Here is an 18,132-nt window from a genome sequence, read left to right on the forward strand (position 1 = left end):
ACTAAATTTACGCTTCACCAATAATGAATACAAAACTCAAAATAGCATTTTCTATCAAGGCGCCATTCTGAGGTCTATTTATAGCGCCCCTATCTATTGGAACCACCAATCGAGATGGCGCAGTTTTTGATACACTTGACTGGCATTCGGAGGACTGCAGTTGAAACCCGCGTCCGGTAGTCCTGATTTAGGTTTTCCGTCATTTCCCTAAATCAAAAACACTGGACTCGCATTCGGGAGGACGACGGTTCAATCCTGCGTGTGGCCATCCTGATTTAGGTTTTCCGTGATTTCGCTAAATCGCTTCAGGCAAATGCCGGGATGGTTCCTTTGAAAGGGCACGGCCGACTTCCTTTCCCATCCTTTCCTAATCCGATGAGACCGATGACCACGCAGTTGGTCTCTTCCCCCAAATCAACCCAACCCCTAAATCAAAAACGTGTGTGTGAATTTATAAGGGATCAAACTGCTGGGCTCATCGGTCCCTAGACTTACACACTACTTAAACTAGCTTATGCTAAGAACAACACACACGCCCATGCCCGAGGGACGACTCGAACCTCCGGCGGGAGCGGCCACGCAATCCGTGCGGGGTGCCTTAAACTGCGTGGCCATTCCGCGGCCTCCCTAAATCGCTTCAGGCAAGTGCCGGGATGGTTCCGTTGAAAGTTGACAGTTGAATTCCTCCTCCATCATTCCCTAATCCGATGGGACCGACGACCTCGCTGTTTGGTCCCGTCCCCCAAATCAACCAACCAACCTATCGGAACTTCATAAGACTTTAGAGTCTGAAGCGGGAATATTTCACGATGTCGCATAAGAGATTCGGCATTTCTTCAGGCGAAATTGGCCGAGATAAAAAATGTGTTGCATAACATACTGAACGCCCCTCGTACATTTGTAGATGTAGATACACAAGATGACAATTCCTTTGGCTTTAGAGAAGAAAAAGGCAAAAAAGAGGCCTGTCTGAGTTTGCCTTTGTTAATGGAGGCTAAGCCTAAGTAAAATAAAGATACTTTCACCGGATTAGTAGAGCCAAAAATGCGTTCGTCAAAGTAAAATGATGAAGAACTTCCAAATCATTAAAAAAAATTGTACAAGCTGTAGATGAAGGCGGTTGATATACGATTGGTACAATAGCCAAGGAGGAACTATAGAATTAAAGACCAAGAAAGAAGTGCTCGGATTAAAAAGGGTGTAAGACAGTGATTCAGTCTTCCTGCTCTATTGTTCAACCAGTACATCGAAAAATCAACGAAGAAAATAAAGGAAAGGTTCAGAATTGGGACTAAAAAAAATGTAACGGAATAGCAGCGATAAGATTCGCTGATAGCATTGCTATCCTCAGAGAAAGTGGGGAAGAACCACAGAATCTGTTGAACGGAATCAATAGTGTAACGAGCGCAGAATATTGATAGAAAGTATATCAAACGAAACAGAAGATGATCAAGAGTAGCAGAAATGAGAATAGGGATAAACACAGCATAAAAACTGGTGAGTATTTGGTTGATAAAATGAAGGAATTCTAATACCATGCAGCAAAATAACGGAAGACAGACGACGTAATAACCACACAGAAAGCAAATTAGCGCAAATACAGAGAGTATTCCTCGCCAAAAGAAGTTAAAGATTGACATTACTAACGAGAATATATTCTTAACAATCTACTTCCAGCTCAGCATTTTACGGAAATTGTAAGCTGCCTACATTCTTTTTAAGTCTTCGAATTTCATGTAAATATCCTGAAAAATTTCCTCACCTATGTAAAGTTTAGCCCAAAGAAATTATTTGCAACACTATCTCACTGCAATTTTAAAAGGAGAGAAACGTATTGAAAATTAGATACAATTTACTTTGCGTAATGAAGAGTAGTGGACATAACTGAACATTTGACTGAATCCTATGAACTTGTAACAAGTTCATAATCTGATTTATCTGATTTGCAGAACGTTTAAGTAACCAACCTTGTAGGCAAGTTATATGCAATGAACATGCGTGGCTCAGTTTGTTAACCTAACCTTCTCTATTTAAACATTTGAAACTGATCGACCATGAGGTCATATTGCGTTCTAAGAGAAAAATAACGCCCCACAAAGGAATTATCCGAATGGGGCGAAAATCGTTAAATGTGATGTACAGGACAGACAAACAAATGCTTATAATTTCAGAAAAATTAGATGATTTATTCAACAGAAAGAGCTTCACAAATTGAGCAAGTCAATAACGCGTTGGTCCACCTATGGCTGTTATGCAAGAAGTTATTCGGCTTCGTATTGATTGATAGAGATGTTAGATCTCCTCTTGAGGGATATGGCGCTAAATTCTATCCAACTGGCACGTTAGATCGTCAAAATCTCGAATTTGTTGGAGGTCCCATGCCCAAAATGGTCCAAACGTTCTCAACTGGGTAGAGATCCGGCGACCTAGGTGGCCAAGGTAAGGCTTGGTAAGCACGAAGACATATAAGCTCAGGATAAATTGCTACAAAGAGCAACAGAACGATTCGTAGAATATCATCGACCTACCGCTGTGTCGTAATGATTCTGCGGATGACAAGCAGATTTCTGTGAAAAGAAATGGCAGTGCAGACAATGACCCTGGTTGTCGGGCCCTCCAACCGGCAGGTAATTTTGACGATCTAACACGCCAGTTGGACAAAATATGGTATGATATCCCTCATGAGGACGTCCAACAACTCAATCAATACCAAGCAAATTTGTTTGGAAATTGTAATCGTTTGTTTACTTGTACGTGTACATCACATCTACCGATTTGCGTCCCATTCTGATAATTCCTTCGTGGTGTGTTGTGATTTTTTTTTCTTAGAGTGTATTACAGTCAATATTGTTCCATTATTACTATCCACATCCTGATGTTCTTCCATTTGCATGTGTATCTGGACACGGAAAATAAATAAATAGCCTGACAAACTTATTCACTCCCTTAAAAGAGTTCGCTGGTCACTTTCGAGTGCTGTAATTGGTGCAGAACTGGTACCAGAAGATTATGTGACACACCACCGACGACGTGAGTCATGGCAGTGAAGCAGTGTGTATGTGCCAGTTGGTTATATGGAAACAGTGAAGTGAGACGGGCCGCAGAAGATACGTTTGAGAATGGCAGGAAGCAGCTAGCGTGTGTGGACCCTCCCATAACAACACCTTGAATGTAATTGCCCTATCGGTTAGTGGATGGACACGCGCTGTCCAACGTGTTTAAAGACACGTATCACTCGATCATGCAACGAGGTGTAAGACCAGTGAGCGTAAAAATATCCTAACCGAAAGGGACTGGAGACGACTGCCACACCCAATCGGTTTCGAAACCGACAGGAATCATTGCTATCAGAGAATACGTGCCTATCTCAACCAGTTTCCTAGCGAATATTGAGAAGGAAACTGCATGGTGTGGAGGGGAGGTTGGGTTGTTAGGGAGAGGAGATCAGACAGCGAGGTCATTGGTCTCATCTGGTCAGGGAAGGAAGTCGGCCGTGCCCTTTCAAAGGAACGATCCCAGCATTTGTCTGGAGGGATTTAGGGAAATCACGGAAAACCTAAATCAGGATGGCCGGACTAGGGAATGCGAGTCTAGTGTGCTAGCCACTGCGCCACCTCGCTCGGAGATTTGGAGTCGGGTCGCTCACAAAAGGCCATTGCTCACAGCGACATATAACGCTACCTGTTTTCAATGTGCCACACAAAACAGGAGCTGAAGAGTAGCAGACAGCGGACGTGTAGCGTTCTCAGACGAGTCGCGGTTTTGTCTCTCCAAATAATACAAAGCGTCGAGAGCGCTTGACTCACAGTGTGTGGAGAACGTAAATCTGACGGAAGGTGTTTCTGTGGCGTTTTGGGGGTGTTTCTCGAACCATAACACGGGACCACTCATTCACATTACCGTGAGCAAGAACCAGGATGCTTGTGAATGTTCCAGGTCGTATGGTCGTGGGCCATGAAGCTTTTTTGTTTATCTTAATCCTATAGAACTTTTTTTAAAAAAAGCATTTTTATAGCCACCAGCTGTACACATCCACCTTTATTCTCGACTGGTTTCAGTTTTTATTACCATCATCACTGGAAAACTAAATAACCAAAAGCAGAAAACTTACGAAGTGTCGATAGACGAAAAGAAAGAAAAATTTAAGAATCGCACTTTTATGCATAAAAATTATAGTCAGTACTTCCGAAGGGACACATGAAATGGACCAAGAAAACGTGCTACTCATAAAAGAATCCTCATCACAGCAATACAACGATTTTCTACAGTGGTATGTAAATTACATGTAATTTGGATAATGTTATAAATCACACAAGTATGTTAGAATACAATATATTACAGGTTGTGTAAAAACTGCTGGCAGTTAAAACGCAAAATGTCATCAAAGACACACGTAACTTAAGAATACCGAAGGGTATAATACCAAAGATTGAAATAAACAAAGATCTGCAATGGAAGAAGTCAGAGATTACAATTAATACAAGATTAGTTCTGTTTTGGCAACATGTTGTGCTTACTATCAACAAACGAACTTCATTAGGTATGGCATGAGGAGAGCTAGTCTACGTGATGCTACGTTGTAAAGCATGGCAATCCATTAAATTGTACGTCCTAAAAGTGATCCTTGTAACATAAATATTGTTGGCATGATAATGTTATATAAAAGACATTTGTATGTAATGATTACAATCAATGAACTATTCATCCTGTTGACACAGTAACATATTTCCAAATTTAAGGTACAACATCGTGTGCAATTCTTATCACAAAGAAAGTGCTAGTTGTTGTTGTTGTGGTCTTCAGTCCTGAGACTGGTTTGATGCAGCTCTCCATGCTACCCTATCCTGTGCAAGTTTCTTCATCTCCCAGTACCTACTGCAGCCTACATCCTTCTGAATCTGCTTAGTGTATTCATCTCTTGGTCTCCCTTTACGATTTTTACTCTCCACGCTGCCCTCCAATGCTCACTTTGTGATCCCCTGATGCCTCAGAACATCTCCAACCAATCTGTCCCTTCTTCTCGTCAAGTTGTGCCACAAACTCCTCCCCAATTCTATTCAATACCTCCTCATTAGTTATGTGATCTACCCATCTAATCTTCAGCATTCTTCTGTAGCACCACATTTCGAAAGCTTCTATTCTCTTCCTGTCCAAACTATTCATCGTCCATGTTTCACTTCCATACATGGCTACACTCCATACAAATACTTTCAGAAACGGCTTCCGGACACTTAAATCAATACTCGATGTTAACAAATTTCTCTTCTTCAGAAACGCATTCCTTGCCATTGCCAGTCTACATTTTATATCCTCTCTGCTTCGACCAACATCAGTTATTTTGCTCCCAAAATAGCAAAACTCCTTTACTACTTTAAGTGTCTCATTTCCTAATCTAATTCCATCAGCATCACCCGACTTAATTCGAGTACATTCCATTATCCTCCTTTCGCTCCCTGTATTTTACCCCTACCACCTTTAGAATTTGAAAGAGAGTATTCCAGCCAACATTGTCAAAAGCTTTCTCTAAGTCTACAAATGCTAGAAACGTAGGTTTGCCTTTCCTTAATCTTTCTTCTAAGATAAGTCGTAAGGTCAGTATTGCCTCACGTGTTCCAATATTTCTACGGAATTCAAACTGATCTTCCCCGAGGTCGGCTTCTACCAGTTTTTCCATTCGTCTGTAAAGAATTCGTGTAAATATTTTGCAGCTGTGACTTAGTAAACTGATAGTTCGGTAATTTTCACATCTGTCAATACCTGCTTTCTTTGAGATTGGAATTATTGTATTCTTCTTGAAGTCTGAGGGTATTTCGCCTGTCTCATACATCTTCCTCACCAGATGGTAGAGTTTTGCCAGGACTGGCTCTCCCAAGGCCGTCAGTAGTTCTAATGGAATGTTGTCTACTCCCGGGGCCTTGTTTTGACTCAGGTCTTTCAGTGCTCTGTCAAACTCTTCACGCAGTATCGTATCTCCCATTTCATCTTCATCTACATTCTCTTCCATTTCCATAATATTGTCCTCAAGTACATCGCCCTTGTATAGACCCTCTATATACTTCCTCCACCTTTCTGCTTTCCCTTCTTTGCTTAGAACTGGGTTTCCATCTGAGTTCTTGATATTCATACAAGTGGTTCTCTTTTCTCCAAAGGTCTCTTTAATTTTCCTGTAGGCAGTATCTATCTTACCCCTAGTGATATAAGCCTCAACATCCTTACATTTGTCCTCTAGCCATACCTGCTTAGCCATTTTGCACTTCCTGTCGATCTCATTTTTGAGACGCTTGTATTCCTTTTTGCCTGCTTCATTTGCTGTATTTTTATATTTTCTCCTTTCATCAATTAAATTCAATATTTCTTCTGTTACCCAAGGATTTCTACTCGCCCTCGTCTTTTTACCTACTTGATCCTCTGCTGCCTCCACTACTTCATCTCTCAGAGCTACGCATTCTTCTTCTACTGTACTCCTTTCCCCCACTGCTGTCAATTGTTCCCTTATGCTCTCCCTGAAACTCTGTACAACCTCTGGTTGTTTCAGTTTATCCAGATCCCATCTCCTTAAATTTCCACCCTTTTGCAGTTTCTATAGTGCTGGTAACGAGCATAATGTATAGTGTAATTGAGTTGTATCCTCTGGTCGCTATTAAATGAAATTTATTATTGAGTCAATAATATACAGACACAAGGTGAGAAGAAGAAGAAGTCAATGATATACAGGGAGTGAAATTTCATATCATCCAATTTGCCTAAAAAAATTGTTTACTGTAGATGAAGCTTTTCTTTCAGGAGTGCTAGTTCTGCAAGGTTCGCAGAAGAGCTTCTGCAAAGTTTGGAAGGTAGGAGACGAGATACTGGCAGAAGTAAAGCTGTGGGTACCGGGCGTGAGTCGTGCTTCGGTAGCTCAGTTGGTAGAGCACTTGCCCGCGAAAGGCAAAGGTCCCGAGTTCGAGTCCCGGTCGGTCGGTCGGGCACACAGTTTAATCTTCCAGGAAGTTCAACTTATTCGCTTGTTTATGTATAACCTGTTTGCTTTACAGCTGCCGTTTTAACTGAACGCCCTGCGAACTGTTCAGGTGTTCTGCTTGTATTGGTTGTTTTAAATGACGCACGAGTGATACAACTGAGCTCAGTCAAAATTAACTGTACTTGGTATAAGTGCAGCAAACAAAACAAACATACATTCCGTTAACACACTTCTACAGAAAAACAATCGAAATAAACAACAGGAAAGCAAAACTTGTTTTGCGGTTGAACACTGCAGCTCTGCGTTTACGAGACAACGGTACTTATGCTTTTAATATCTTTTACAGGAAAGCGTAGGGAATGAAAAAAAAACTTGTGTTACTGTCTACTAACCAAAGCGAACCTTTAATATAACTGCTATTAATACATTCATCTAGAGAGAACCATAAGAAATTAATATAAAACTGTTGTTTTACGATCTAATAACTGGAATTGGGGATCAGATCACAGTTTTAAGTTTTTCGCACTTTCTGGTTTCCTCTCATTGTTCCAAGAAAGTACGAGGACTATTCAGGAAGTAAGGAACGATAGGTCGCGAAATGGAAACCACAGTGAAATTAAAAACTGTTTTATTTGCAAAGCAGCCACCAACACTTGCCGCCAATTCTCTACGCTGGCCTACAGCTCATTGTCTGTGCCAAAATGTTTTCTTCATAGACAGCGGTTCATGTGAGCAGAGATGAAACTCAGAGGGAGACAATTACGGGCTATATTGTGGGTAATCAAACATTTCCAACTGATAAAGATACAGGAGCATCTTTATTGCCCCTGAAGAATGCGGTTAAGAATTGTCTTGAAGAAGAAAACGCACGACAGTTATGTAAGTTTGGCTGCATAGCTTCAGGCGAAATTTCTCACCAGGCCCTCGCGCTTGGTGGGAGACACTACTGTTCTAGGTATCTTAATGTACTCCCTGTGTGCTCATAACTAAAAAGAACGACGTAATGCGTTCGACGGGCATACTAGAGACGCTGCCCAACACACCTGTGCAGAACTTCATCGGATTTTCACTGTGGTTTCCATTTCGCGACCGATCGTTCCTTACTTTCCGAATAACCCTCGTATGAACGCCCTGTTATCCTATTTTTAAATTGTTTTAAGCGAGCAAACCTTTCCGTTCTTCTTCTCGACAGAACTGAGCTACATTATTTATCAACATTTTTCCATCTGAACGTACTCTTCGATAACGTATATTTGCGCGATGACAATCCATTTCAGCAGACGCCAAGAACATGCAGAAGTAGTAAAGAACTATGTCTATAACGCGATTGTACAATGCCAAGGTAGGTGCTTCAATGGTGTGCTGTCGAGCACTGTCATTCGCCTTTGGTCCCGTCCACACGTAAACATAGTTGTGCGTTCTGCCGTCACAACCGTAAGATGAACAATTTATTCTTAACTTGAAAACTATCAAGCCTAAAGCAAATCCGACAGAAAGGCGAGATGGGGTAGTGAGTGAAAACAGCAAAGCGACTGGTGCTGCACTAGGCGCTGTAGATGCCCAAAGACGGTGAGGGGGGAGGGGGGGGGGGAGGTAGGGAAGGGGGGAGGGTGTCCTACATCTACATACATACTCCGCAATCCACCATACGGTGCGTGGTGGAGGGTACCTCGTACCACAACTAGCATCTTCTCTCCCTGTTCCACTCCCAAACAGAGGGAAAAATGACTGCCTATATGCCTCTGTACGAGCCCTAATCTCTCTTATCTTATCTTTGTGGTCTTTCCACGAAATGTAAGTTGGCGGCGGTAAAATTGTACTGCAGTCAGCCTCAAATGCTGGTTCTCTAAATTTTTTCAGTAGCGATTCACGAAAAGAACGTCTCCTTTCCTCTAGAGACTTCCACCCGAGTTCCTGAAGCATTTCCGTAACACTCGCTTGATGATCAAACCTACCAGTAACAAATCTAGCAGCCCGCCTCCGAATTGCTTCAATGTCCTCCCTCAATCCGACCTGATAGGGATCCCAAACGCTCGAGCAGTACTCAAGAATAGGTCGTATTAGTGTTTTATAAGCGGTCTCCTTTACAGATGAACCACATTTTCCCAAAATTCTACCAATGAACCGAAGACGACTATCCGCCTTCCCCACAACTGCCATTACATGCTTGTCCCACTTCATATCGCTCTGCAATGTTACGCCCAAATATTTAATCGACGTGACTGTGTAAAGCGCTACACGACTAATGGAATATTCAAACATTACAGGATTCTTTTTCCTATTCATCTGCATTAATTTACATTTATCTATATTTAGAGTTAGCTGCCATTCTTTACACCAATCACAAATCCTGTCCAAGTCATCTTGTATCCTCCTACAGTCACTCAACGACGTCACCGTCCCGTACACCATAGCACCATCAGCATACAGCCGCACATTGCTATCCACCCTATCCAAAAGATCATTTATGTAGATAGAAAACAACAGCGGACCTACCACACTTCCCTGGGGCACTCCAGATGATACTCTCACCTCCGATGAACACTCACCATCGAGGACAACGTTCTGGGTTCTATTACTTAAGAAGTCTCCGAGCCACTCACATACTTGGGAACCAATCCCATATGCTCGTACCTTAGATAGGAGTCTGCAGTGGGGCACCGAGTCAAACGCTTTCCGGAAGTCAAGGAATATGGCATCCGTCTGATACCCTTCAACCATGGTTCGCAAGATATCATGTGAATAAAGGGCACATGCCCTCCGGTCCTTCGCCAAAGGAAGGGCCCCTCAATTTACTTCTATATTCTGCGTATATGACATATCTGCAGAAACTTATGGAGTGCCTTCCTCGCCAAACTGAGGTTCTTATCAAGCATAGACGTGTTGCTTCACAGTAACAGCGTGATGTCTCCTACGAGTGACTGATATTTTGCCCAGCGTGCTTCTTCGTCAGAAATTCTGGGGGTACGTCTCCTGTTGCTGTTGCTCATAAACTGGTAAACGAGACTCTCGTCAGTGAAGCACTGACGTACCAGATGGTTATAATTAAAATGCAGCTAGTCTTGGAGGTCCAGTGAGGACTGTAGTTATCGTATGGCAGCGAAATTTGGTATATACTCTAATGCGTTAATACCGATTTACCGAGCAAGGTGGAGCAATGGCAGGACAAATGTTCAAAACCGCGTTCGGTCATTCTCACTTACGTTTTCCTTGATTACCCTAAATATTTTCGGGCAAATGTCAGAATGGTTCCTTTGAAAGGGCGCGACTTCCTTCCCCATCCTTCCATAATCTGTTGGGACTGAAGCCGGCCGCTGTGGCCGAGCGGTTCTAGGCGCTTCAGTCTGGAACCGCGTGACCGCTACGGACGCAGGTTCGAATCCTGCCTCCAACATGGATGTATGTGACGTCCTTTGGTTAGTTAGGTTTAAGTAGTTCTAAGTTCTAGGGGACTGATGACCACAGATGTTCTAACATTCTGCGTGGTGTCTATTTGTTCTAAGTCGTGTCTCCCTACCACTTTCGCGCAACGACGCTCTGAGAGTGTTAAGTCCCATAGTGCTCAGAACCATTTGAACCATTTTGTTGAGACTGATGATCTCGCTGTTTGGTCCCCACCCACAAATCTACCAACCAACCAATACCGATTTACGCCGGAAAAAAACTAGTTCTAATTTTCGACAGCAGGTGCAAACCTGGCGCTGTGAATGAAAAATGTTTCCATATGTAACGGATTAGAAAGGAAACATGGGCAGAAATGGTAAAGCAAGAACGAAAGGCATAATGTTGATGTTACTATTAACCACCATTTACACACTTTGTTCAATGTGGACACCGGTGACGTCGACGAGATGCTGTACAGCGCCAGATTTGCACCTGGTGGCCAAAATTGGAACTAATTTTTTTTCCCACATTAAAGCACTCGAATATCCGCCAAGTTTCCCGGTCGTACGGTAATTAGAGCCCACACCGGATCTCCGCGAGTAGCCGCACTTCAACTAGGACTGTGCGGCAGCAGCCCGCTAGAGCCGGAGGATGCGGCGTGGCCGGCGGGCTTTGCGCAAGCGGCCTAGCTCTGCCGGCCCAGATACGGGTGTCGCGGACGCATTAACGCCCGGCGTATCATGGGCGCCGATAGCTTAATGGTCCTGGAGGGCCGCAGTGAGCGGCCGGCGATGGCCGCGGGAGGCGTCCGCCTCTGCCGTTGCCTCTGTGTGTGGCTCTGGCTCTGCGTCTGGCTGTGGGGCCCGCAGGGCGGCACCGCGCCCTTGGGGGACCCGGAGCAGGCCGGCTTCTTCGAGGGCGACATCATCCTGCAGCCCTCGCAGGTGGCCAGCGTCCTCCGTGGCCGACAGGTCAGTCGCAGCGCGCCGCTTTCAGCTTCCGGCACTTGCCGCCGGACACCCCACATTGCGGTGGTTTGAAACTGGATCAGGATGTTACACTGGATAGGGAGTCGTCGACAGATGTCGAAGTATCTTCAGTCGTGTGCCAGGTAAACGTGTTGGGACTCTTGCTGTTTATGTTATTTTCATTTTCGAACCGGAATGTCGTCGATAGCTAGTTTATTAGACAATATCGTTATCATTTTCATACATGAGGTTCGCCGATGACATCGTAATTCTGTCAGAGACAGCAAAGGGCTTGGAAGAGCAGTTGAACGGAATGGACAGTGTCTTGAAAGGACGGTATAAGATGAACATCAACAAAAGCAAAACGAGGATAATGGAATGTAGTCGAATTAAGTCGGGTGATGCTGAGGGAATTAGATTAGGAAATGAGACACTTAAAGTAGTAAAGGAGATTTGCTATTTTGGGAGCAAAATAACGGATGATGGTCGAAGTAGAGAGGACGTAAAATGTACACTGGCAATGGCAAGGAAAGCGTTTCTGAAGAAGAGAAATTTGTTAACACCGAGTATTGATTTAAGTGTCCGGAAGCCGTTTCTGAAAGTATTTGTATGGAGTGTAGCCATGTATGGAAGTGAAACATGGACGATAAATAGTTTAGACAAGAAGAGAATAGAAGCTTTCGAAATGTGGTACTACAGAAGAAAGCTGAAGATTAGATGGGTAGATCACATAACTAATGAGGTGGTATTGAATAGAACTGGGAGAAGAGGAGTTTGTGGCACAACTTGACTAGAAGAAGGAATCGGTTGATAGGACATGTTCAGAGGCATGAAGGGATCACCAATTTAGTACTGGAGGGCAGCGTGGAGGGTAAAAATCGTAGAGGGAGACCAAGAGATGAATACACTAAGCAGATTCAGAAGGATGTAGGCTGCAGTAGGTACTGGGAGATGAAGAAGCTTGCACAGGATAGAGTAGCAAGGAGAGCTGCATCAAACCAGTCTCAGGACTGAAGACAACAACAACAACAACATGAAATATATTCGCAGTTGCGAATATGGACAACCATCAGCTGTATAATGGAGTGACGACAATGAACATTTGTGCCAGACAGCCGGCCACTGTGGCCGAGTGGTTCTAGGCGTCTTAGTCCGGAACCGCGCTGCTGTTACGGTCGCAGGTTCGCATCCTGCCTCGGGCATGGATGTGTGTGATGTCCTTAGGTAAGTTAGGTTTAAGTAGTTCTAAGTTCTAGGGGACTGATGACCTCAGATGTTAAGTCCCATAGTGCTCAGAGCCATTTGAACCATTTCGTTTGTGCCGGACTGAGACTCGAACCCAGATTTCCCTCTTATAGCGAGCTGTCGCCTTACCATTTGGCTATCCGAACATAACTCACGGCCAGAACCAAACTTCCATATGTCGCCAACTATGTGTCTACAACCAGCACCCGTGCATCCATTCTTTATATTCCCGTACAGGGGAGACATTTTGATTGACAGCCGCTTGCCCAGTGTCGGCGAATAAATAAGAAATTGCAGTTCCTGTTTTGTTCAGAATTACGATGCAATGTTTCTTCGTCGACACTCGGTAACTGACTTTCAATTAAAATTCTTCCCTGTATGGCAATATACATTGGAATACAAAATTAAAGCAACAAACCGCTAGGCAGATTAATATTGTGTACCGGACCGAGACTCGAACTCGGGACCTTTGCCTTTCGCGGGTAAGTGCCCTACCAACTGAGCTACCCAAGCACGACTCACGCCCCATCCTCACAGCTTTAATTCCGCCAGTACCTCGTCTCCTACCTTCCAAACTTCACAGAAGCTCTCCTGCGAACCTTGTAGATCTAGCATTCCTGGAAGAAAGGATATTACGGAGACATGGCTTAGCCACAGCCTGGGGGATGTTTCTAGAATGAAATTTTCACTCTACAGCGGAGACAGCGCACACTAAGTTTGTTTATTTTTTGAGGTGCTAATTAAAACTTTATGACCACCGTTCGTGTGATGAAGTTCTAGCCGAAAAAATCTAGACAAATATGCAGCCACATCTACACAAGATTTCAAAGTGGTGCAGAAATTGGCAACTTGTCTTACATTTTCAGAAAAATGCAATAGTGCACTTCACATAACAAAGCAAAAACTTGTCAAGGCGAGCAGGACTCGCGCACTAAGGTTTCCGTACAAACGTAATTTTATATATAGTCAATCCATCCTGGAAGTCGAGAATATCAATGATATTTGCCATCGATATCGATACTGGCAAGATATTAGTTCCGGGAATTCGAAGACCGTATCAAAACCTCTACAGCAGTTCCTCCGACTGGCCCGGACGTACAGAAAGAAGTGAGCAGCAGACTTCAGTTCATGTATCTAGAGAGAAAAGATTTTGACAAAACATTTTTTATTTACCTACTAAAACATGACTGCAACTTATATTTTATGTTTGTATGCAGTAATATCCGTCTAATGCAATGAATGCAATGTATATTCAAATGGCAAAAAGATATTTTCTTTGTGATGCAATTATAATTTAACAAGTTTCAGACTTTTTACTTTACTTCTCTGTGAATCCTTGCTTTTTGCTAAATATCATGATTCTAGGTCAACGGAAAGTACCCCAACGGTTTTGAAGAGCAAGTTCGATTTTGAGAATCTATAATGTAAATGGCCGAATCTTTTCAGAGCATTGACTTAGAAGCTTAAATTTTTTACGCGGCCAAGGGACCATAGACCGTAGCACGTGACATAAATTTTAACTTGATACTCTAGCCTGGTGCAGAGAGAAAGGATCTTGACAGAGGTTCAAAAATGGCTCTGAGCACTATAGGACTTAACTTCTGAGGTCATCAGTCCCCTAGAACTTAGAACTACTTAAACCTAACTAACCTAAGGACATCACACACATCCATGCCCGAGGCAGGATTCGAACCTGCCACAGTAGCGGTCGCGTGGTTCCAGACTGAAGCACCTAAAACCGCTCGGCCACTCCGGCCGGCCTTGATAGAGGGATAGATTACCAGACAGACGGATAAAAAAATAACAAAAAATATTTTTTCTTGTTGTGTAATCACAAATTTAAAAATTTCGTATTTTTTCCTTTACCTGTAGTGTGAAAGTTGCTTCTTGCCAAATTTCATAATTCTAGATCATCAGAAAGAATCCTACAAGTTTTGATGAGTGAGTTCTCGAGTAGCAAAATATGTGACATAAATGGCCGTTTCTTCTGACTGATTTGGAAGCTTAAAATTTTGACACCGCCAAGGAACCATAGAACTTAATATGTGACTAAATTTGAGCTTAAAGCGTCTACCCGTTCCTGGGAAAACAGGTTCTTAAAAGTCAAGACAGAGAATCACACAATAAAGCGATCCTATAAGGGTTCCATTTTTATTTTTTTCAGACTGGGGCACAAACCCATAAAAACGTACGAACAGTATCCTTTAATTACAATATATAAGAGGCACGAGTGTAATCAGTCAACTTACACAAATAACCTGTGTATAACAATATGTGGGGATGAGAGACGGAGGGAAGGAAAATTACGGCTTAACGTCCCGTCGATAACGAGCTCATTAGAGACGGAGCACAAGCTCGGGTCGCAGAAAGAAATCGACCGTGGCCTTTCGAAGAATCTATCCCTGCATTTGCCTTGAGCGATTTAGAGAAATCACGGGAAACCTAACTCTGGATGGACGGAGGTGGATTTGAACTGTGTCGCTCCCGAATGCGAGTCCAGTGTGACAACCGCTACGCTTCCTTGCTCAGTCATATGAAACAGTTAGTCCACATACGCTCAGTCGTAGGTCAAGCCGGTGGCGGACATGGACCCACTGGTAGGACGACAAGAAAGTACTAGGAGTATAAAAAGAAGATTACTTGCGAAAGACTCGTGCGACGCGACTTAGAACATTGTTCAAGTGCGTGTGATCCGTACCAAATAGCAGTAATAGATGGTACTGAAATTTACACAAAGAAGCGCAGCACGAATTGTGAAAGATGTGCTCGAATCTCGGGAGAGCGTCACAGAAAACCTCGACTGCCAGACAGTTGAAGAATGATGCCAACTATCCCACGAAAGCCTACTTTAAGAAATGTCAAAAATCAGTTTTGATGAATCCAGTTATGTAGTACAACCCTGTATATGTGGGTCCCGTGTGGAACCGCGGAGTCAAGATTAAAATAATTATGGCGCATGAAAAGGGAATTCAGCCAGTCATTCTTTCCGCGCTCCATACCTGAATGGAATGGGAAGATACCCAGATACGTGGTGCAGTGGTTTGCATAGTGTAAGCTTAGATGTAAGTGAGTGGCAGAGGGTGTTACAAGTACAAATATCATTTACTCCATTTCCTGTTTCATTAGCATATAGTTCCGTTGTTATTGTTGCATTTTAGTGAAATTCGCCATAAATTAACAGCTTGTCAACAAATTTTTCGTTAGTGAACGGCATTGTACTGCTGAGAATGATTAATGCATTTCTAACGAATCGATATCTGGACATTCAAGCAGCAACATACTGTACGTGAATAGCAGCATTGCTTATAACAAATTTGCTGCTGATATGCTAATATGGTGGTAAAAGATAGCTCCGTTCTGTATAGAAAAATGTAGGGCTGTATTTCGGTTATTAACGAAGTTTCGAGAACACATTCCCGCTTGCCTCACGAGCCACTGATCACTGTTCGTCTACACCAAAACAGCTTACGAGTGTCTTTAATGTGTCAAATGTAACTTAAGGTGAAAAAACATTTAAAAGTAGATTTTCGTGATGATCTCGTGGCCATGTATGACGGAACACCCGAAATTTTATGCTTCTCCCACAACAAATTTCTACCGAAATAGAAGATACTCGACTGCATGTGCTTCATCTGAGGGTGTCAATGAAATACAGTGGAATGGAAGTTTTCGTAGATCTATTGTTTTGGGAACTATGCCGAAATTCATTTATTATGTGCTTCTCGTAAAATAGTTACAATGTCGAATAGTGTATATTTGTAGGTGTACAATGAGTCTTAACAACGAAGCATTGGCTGATACAATATTAGGTCACAGAGAAAACTATCAGATGCATACCGTATAGCAGAAACCGTCAGAAACAACTATTCTGGAATCAAAAATAGCTTTTTTGCATCCGAAAAAACTAATTTAATACCTGCTCCTCAGTGGTTAATACGCTTACTAGAACAAGCCAGTCTCTATTCTGTGAGTACACTGTGACTACTCGTTGAAGAAGAAGGAGATTATTAATATCTTCCTCGTATTAAACAATGTGTATAGTTAAAGAATCCCTTGAGTCCACGCATGGGATTCGAGGAAGCGGTGATACCCGAGACGAAGAAGACCTGGTGTTCGAAATTCACCAACTGCCGACTCAAACGGAGGAAACCGGCGAGCGCGACTGAAGCCATACAAAATCTCCTCCAGAGGAAAAACCGCTCTGTGACGAGCGCTAGTTCACTTCTTATAGTGACTGATATTGCGTTTACCCTGTATCCATTTTCTTATCTTTGACTGCTTGTCTTTTCTCTATGAACATGGATATTAAATGTCAAGGAGTGTAATATAGCGAGAAAGTCGTAACCCGAGATGTAGATTCAGCCACATAGCTGGCAAAAAATTCCTTCTTCGCGCACAAAGTCATTTTTCCTTTACGAAGTGTGAGAGTTGTGCATTAATCTCATGGGAGATTATGAATTTAGCGCAGGACTTTGGGGCAAAGTTTTGACATCAGGAAGTTGACACCACCACCTTTCCTTCCTTTGGTGGTTAATACTGGCGATCAAACTTTCTTCCACCGTACAGGTTACAATCACGTGCCTCTGCGTTTACAGAAGCGAATATTATTACGGTGATAGTCTTCGAATATAAGAACTTCGTCACAGGTCGTTGCCTACCTGAAATCCGTTTACTCTTTCTCTCAGGCTTTTCAGTATCCGAACAAATTCTAACTTAACGAATAACACTTTTGTTCTTTTGCAAAACAAAATTTCTCTTTTGACTCATCAAGTCTTACAGATATCTGATCGATGTTGCGTCTGTGAATTTCATTTATCACACGTTGTATTTCCTTCACATTATTTCTGGTATCTCATTTTCGTTTCATACTTAGGACAGATACAGAGTCGGCATGTTTAAGTCGCACACGCGTGACCGAGGTGTAACTTGCCTCACGAGGCAGCAGGGTGACCCAAGGTCACTGATGCTGGCTAATAAACGGGGCTTCAAGCGCATCGCTCCTCCTAGCCGTAAGGAGGAACTGTTCCCTCTCATACTTTTTTTTCGTGTTTCAGTCATGTTCACGAATCCATTTTAAGCCCAATATTTTTGCGACTGACCTGGTCGTCTTCTTCAGGTATTCTATACAGTGATCTTACCTGGTCTCGTTGCATGGAGTCCAACAAGTGATTGGCTGAAAATCTCAAAACAATCCCACCTCAGAAGTTATAAATCACAATAGTTCTTTTCTGTTTCTGCAACTCTGCGGATGGAACGTTTTCTTATACTTTTTTTTCTAGCTTACTTTGCTGACCTTGTTTTTCGTGTCCAGTTCGATTCACCTGCGCTGAGAGGTAATGAAGCAATCTCATTTTGGCGTGCAACTTGTTAAACTTACTTAGGAATAAACTGCAGACTAACAAATGAGAATTAGCACTGGTAGAACAGAGAAAAGAGAGAAGACCATAGAGAGAACGAGCAGGCGATTTTGTGCCCTTTGTTTGAGGGTGAAAGCGAACGATTTTTAACGTAGTTTTGTGGACGACTGATAACGCCGCGTATTTCAAAGGAAGTATTCAGACCATAAAATGTCAA

At 42.8% G+C, this 18,132-nt stretch overlaps 1 protein-coding gene across 1 annotated transcript in view; it reads left to right on the forward strand.

The window, feature by feature from the left end:
- The window catches only part of LOC126455449 (zinc metalloproteinase nas-14-like), a 135,456-nt gene that overhangs the window by 60,017 nt on the left and 57,307 nt on the right, over window positions 1–18,132 (forward strand). The window contains exon 2 of the mRNA XM_050091204.1: window positions 11,189–11,316. Coding sequence (XP_049947161.1) covers window positions 11,189–11,316 — 128 coding nt within the window. The remainder of the gene's footprint in view (window positions 1–11,188; window positions 11,317–18,132) is intronic.

This window comes from Schistocerca serialis, chromosome 1 (genome assembly GCF_023864345.2).
Source record: "Schistocerca serialis cubense isolate TAMUIC-IGC-003099 chromosome 1, iqSchSeri2.2, whole genome shotgun sequence".
Taxonomy (NCBI): domain Eukaryota; kingdom Metazoa; phylum Arthropoda; class Insecta; order Orthoptera; family Acrididae; genus Schistocerca; species Schistocerca serialis.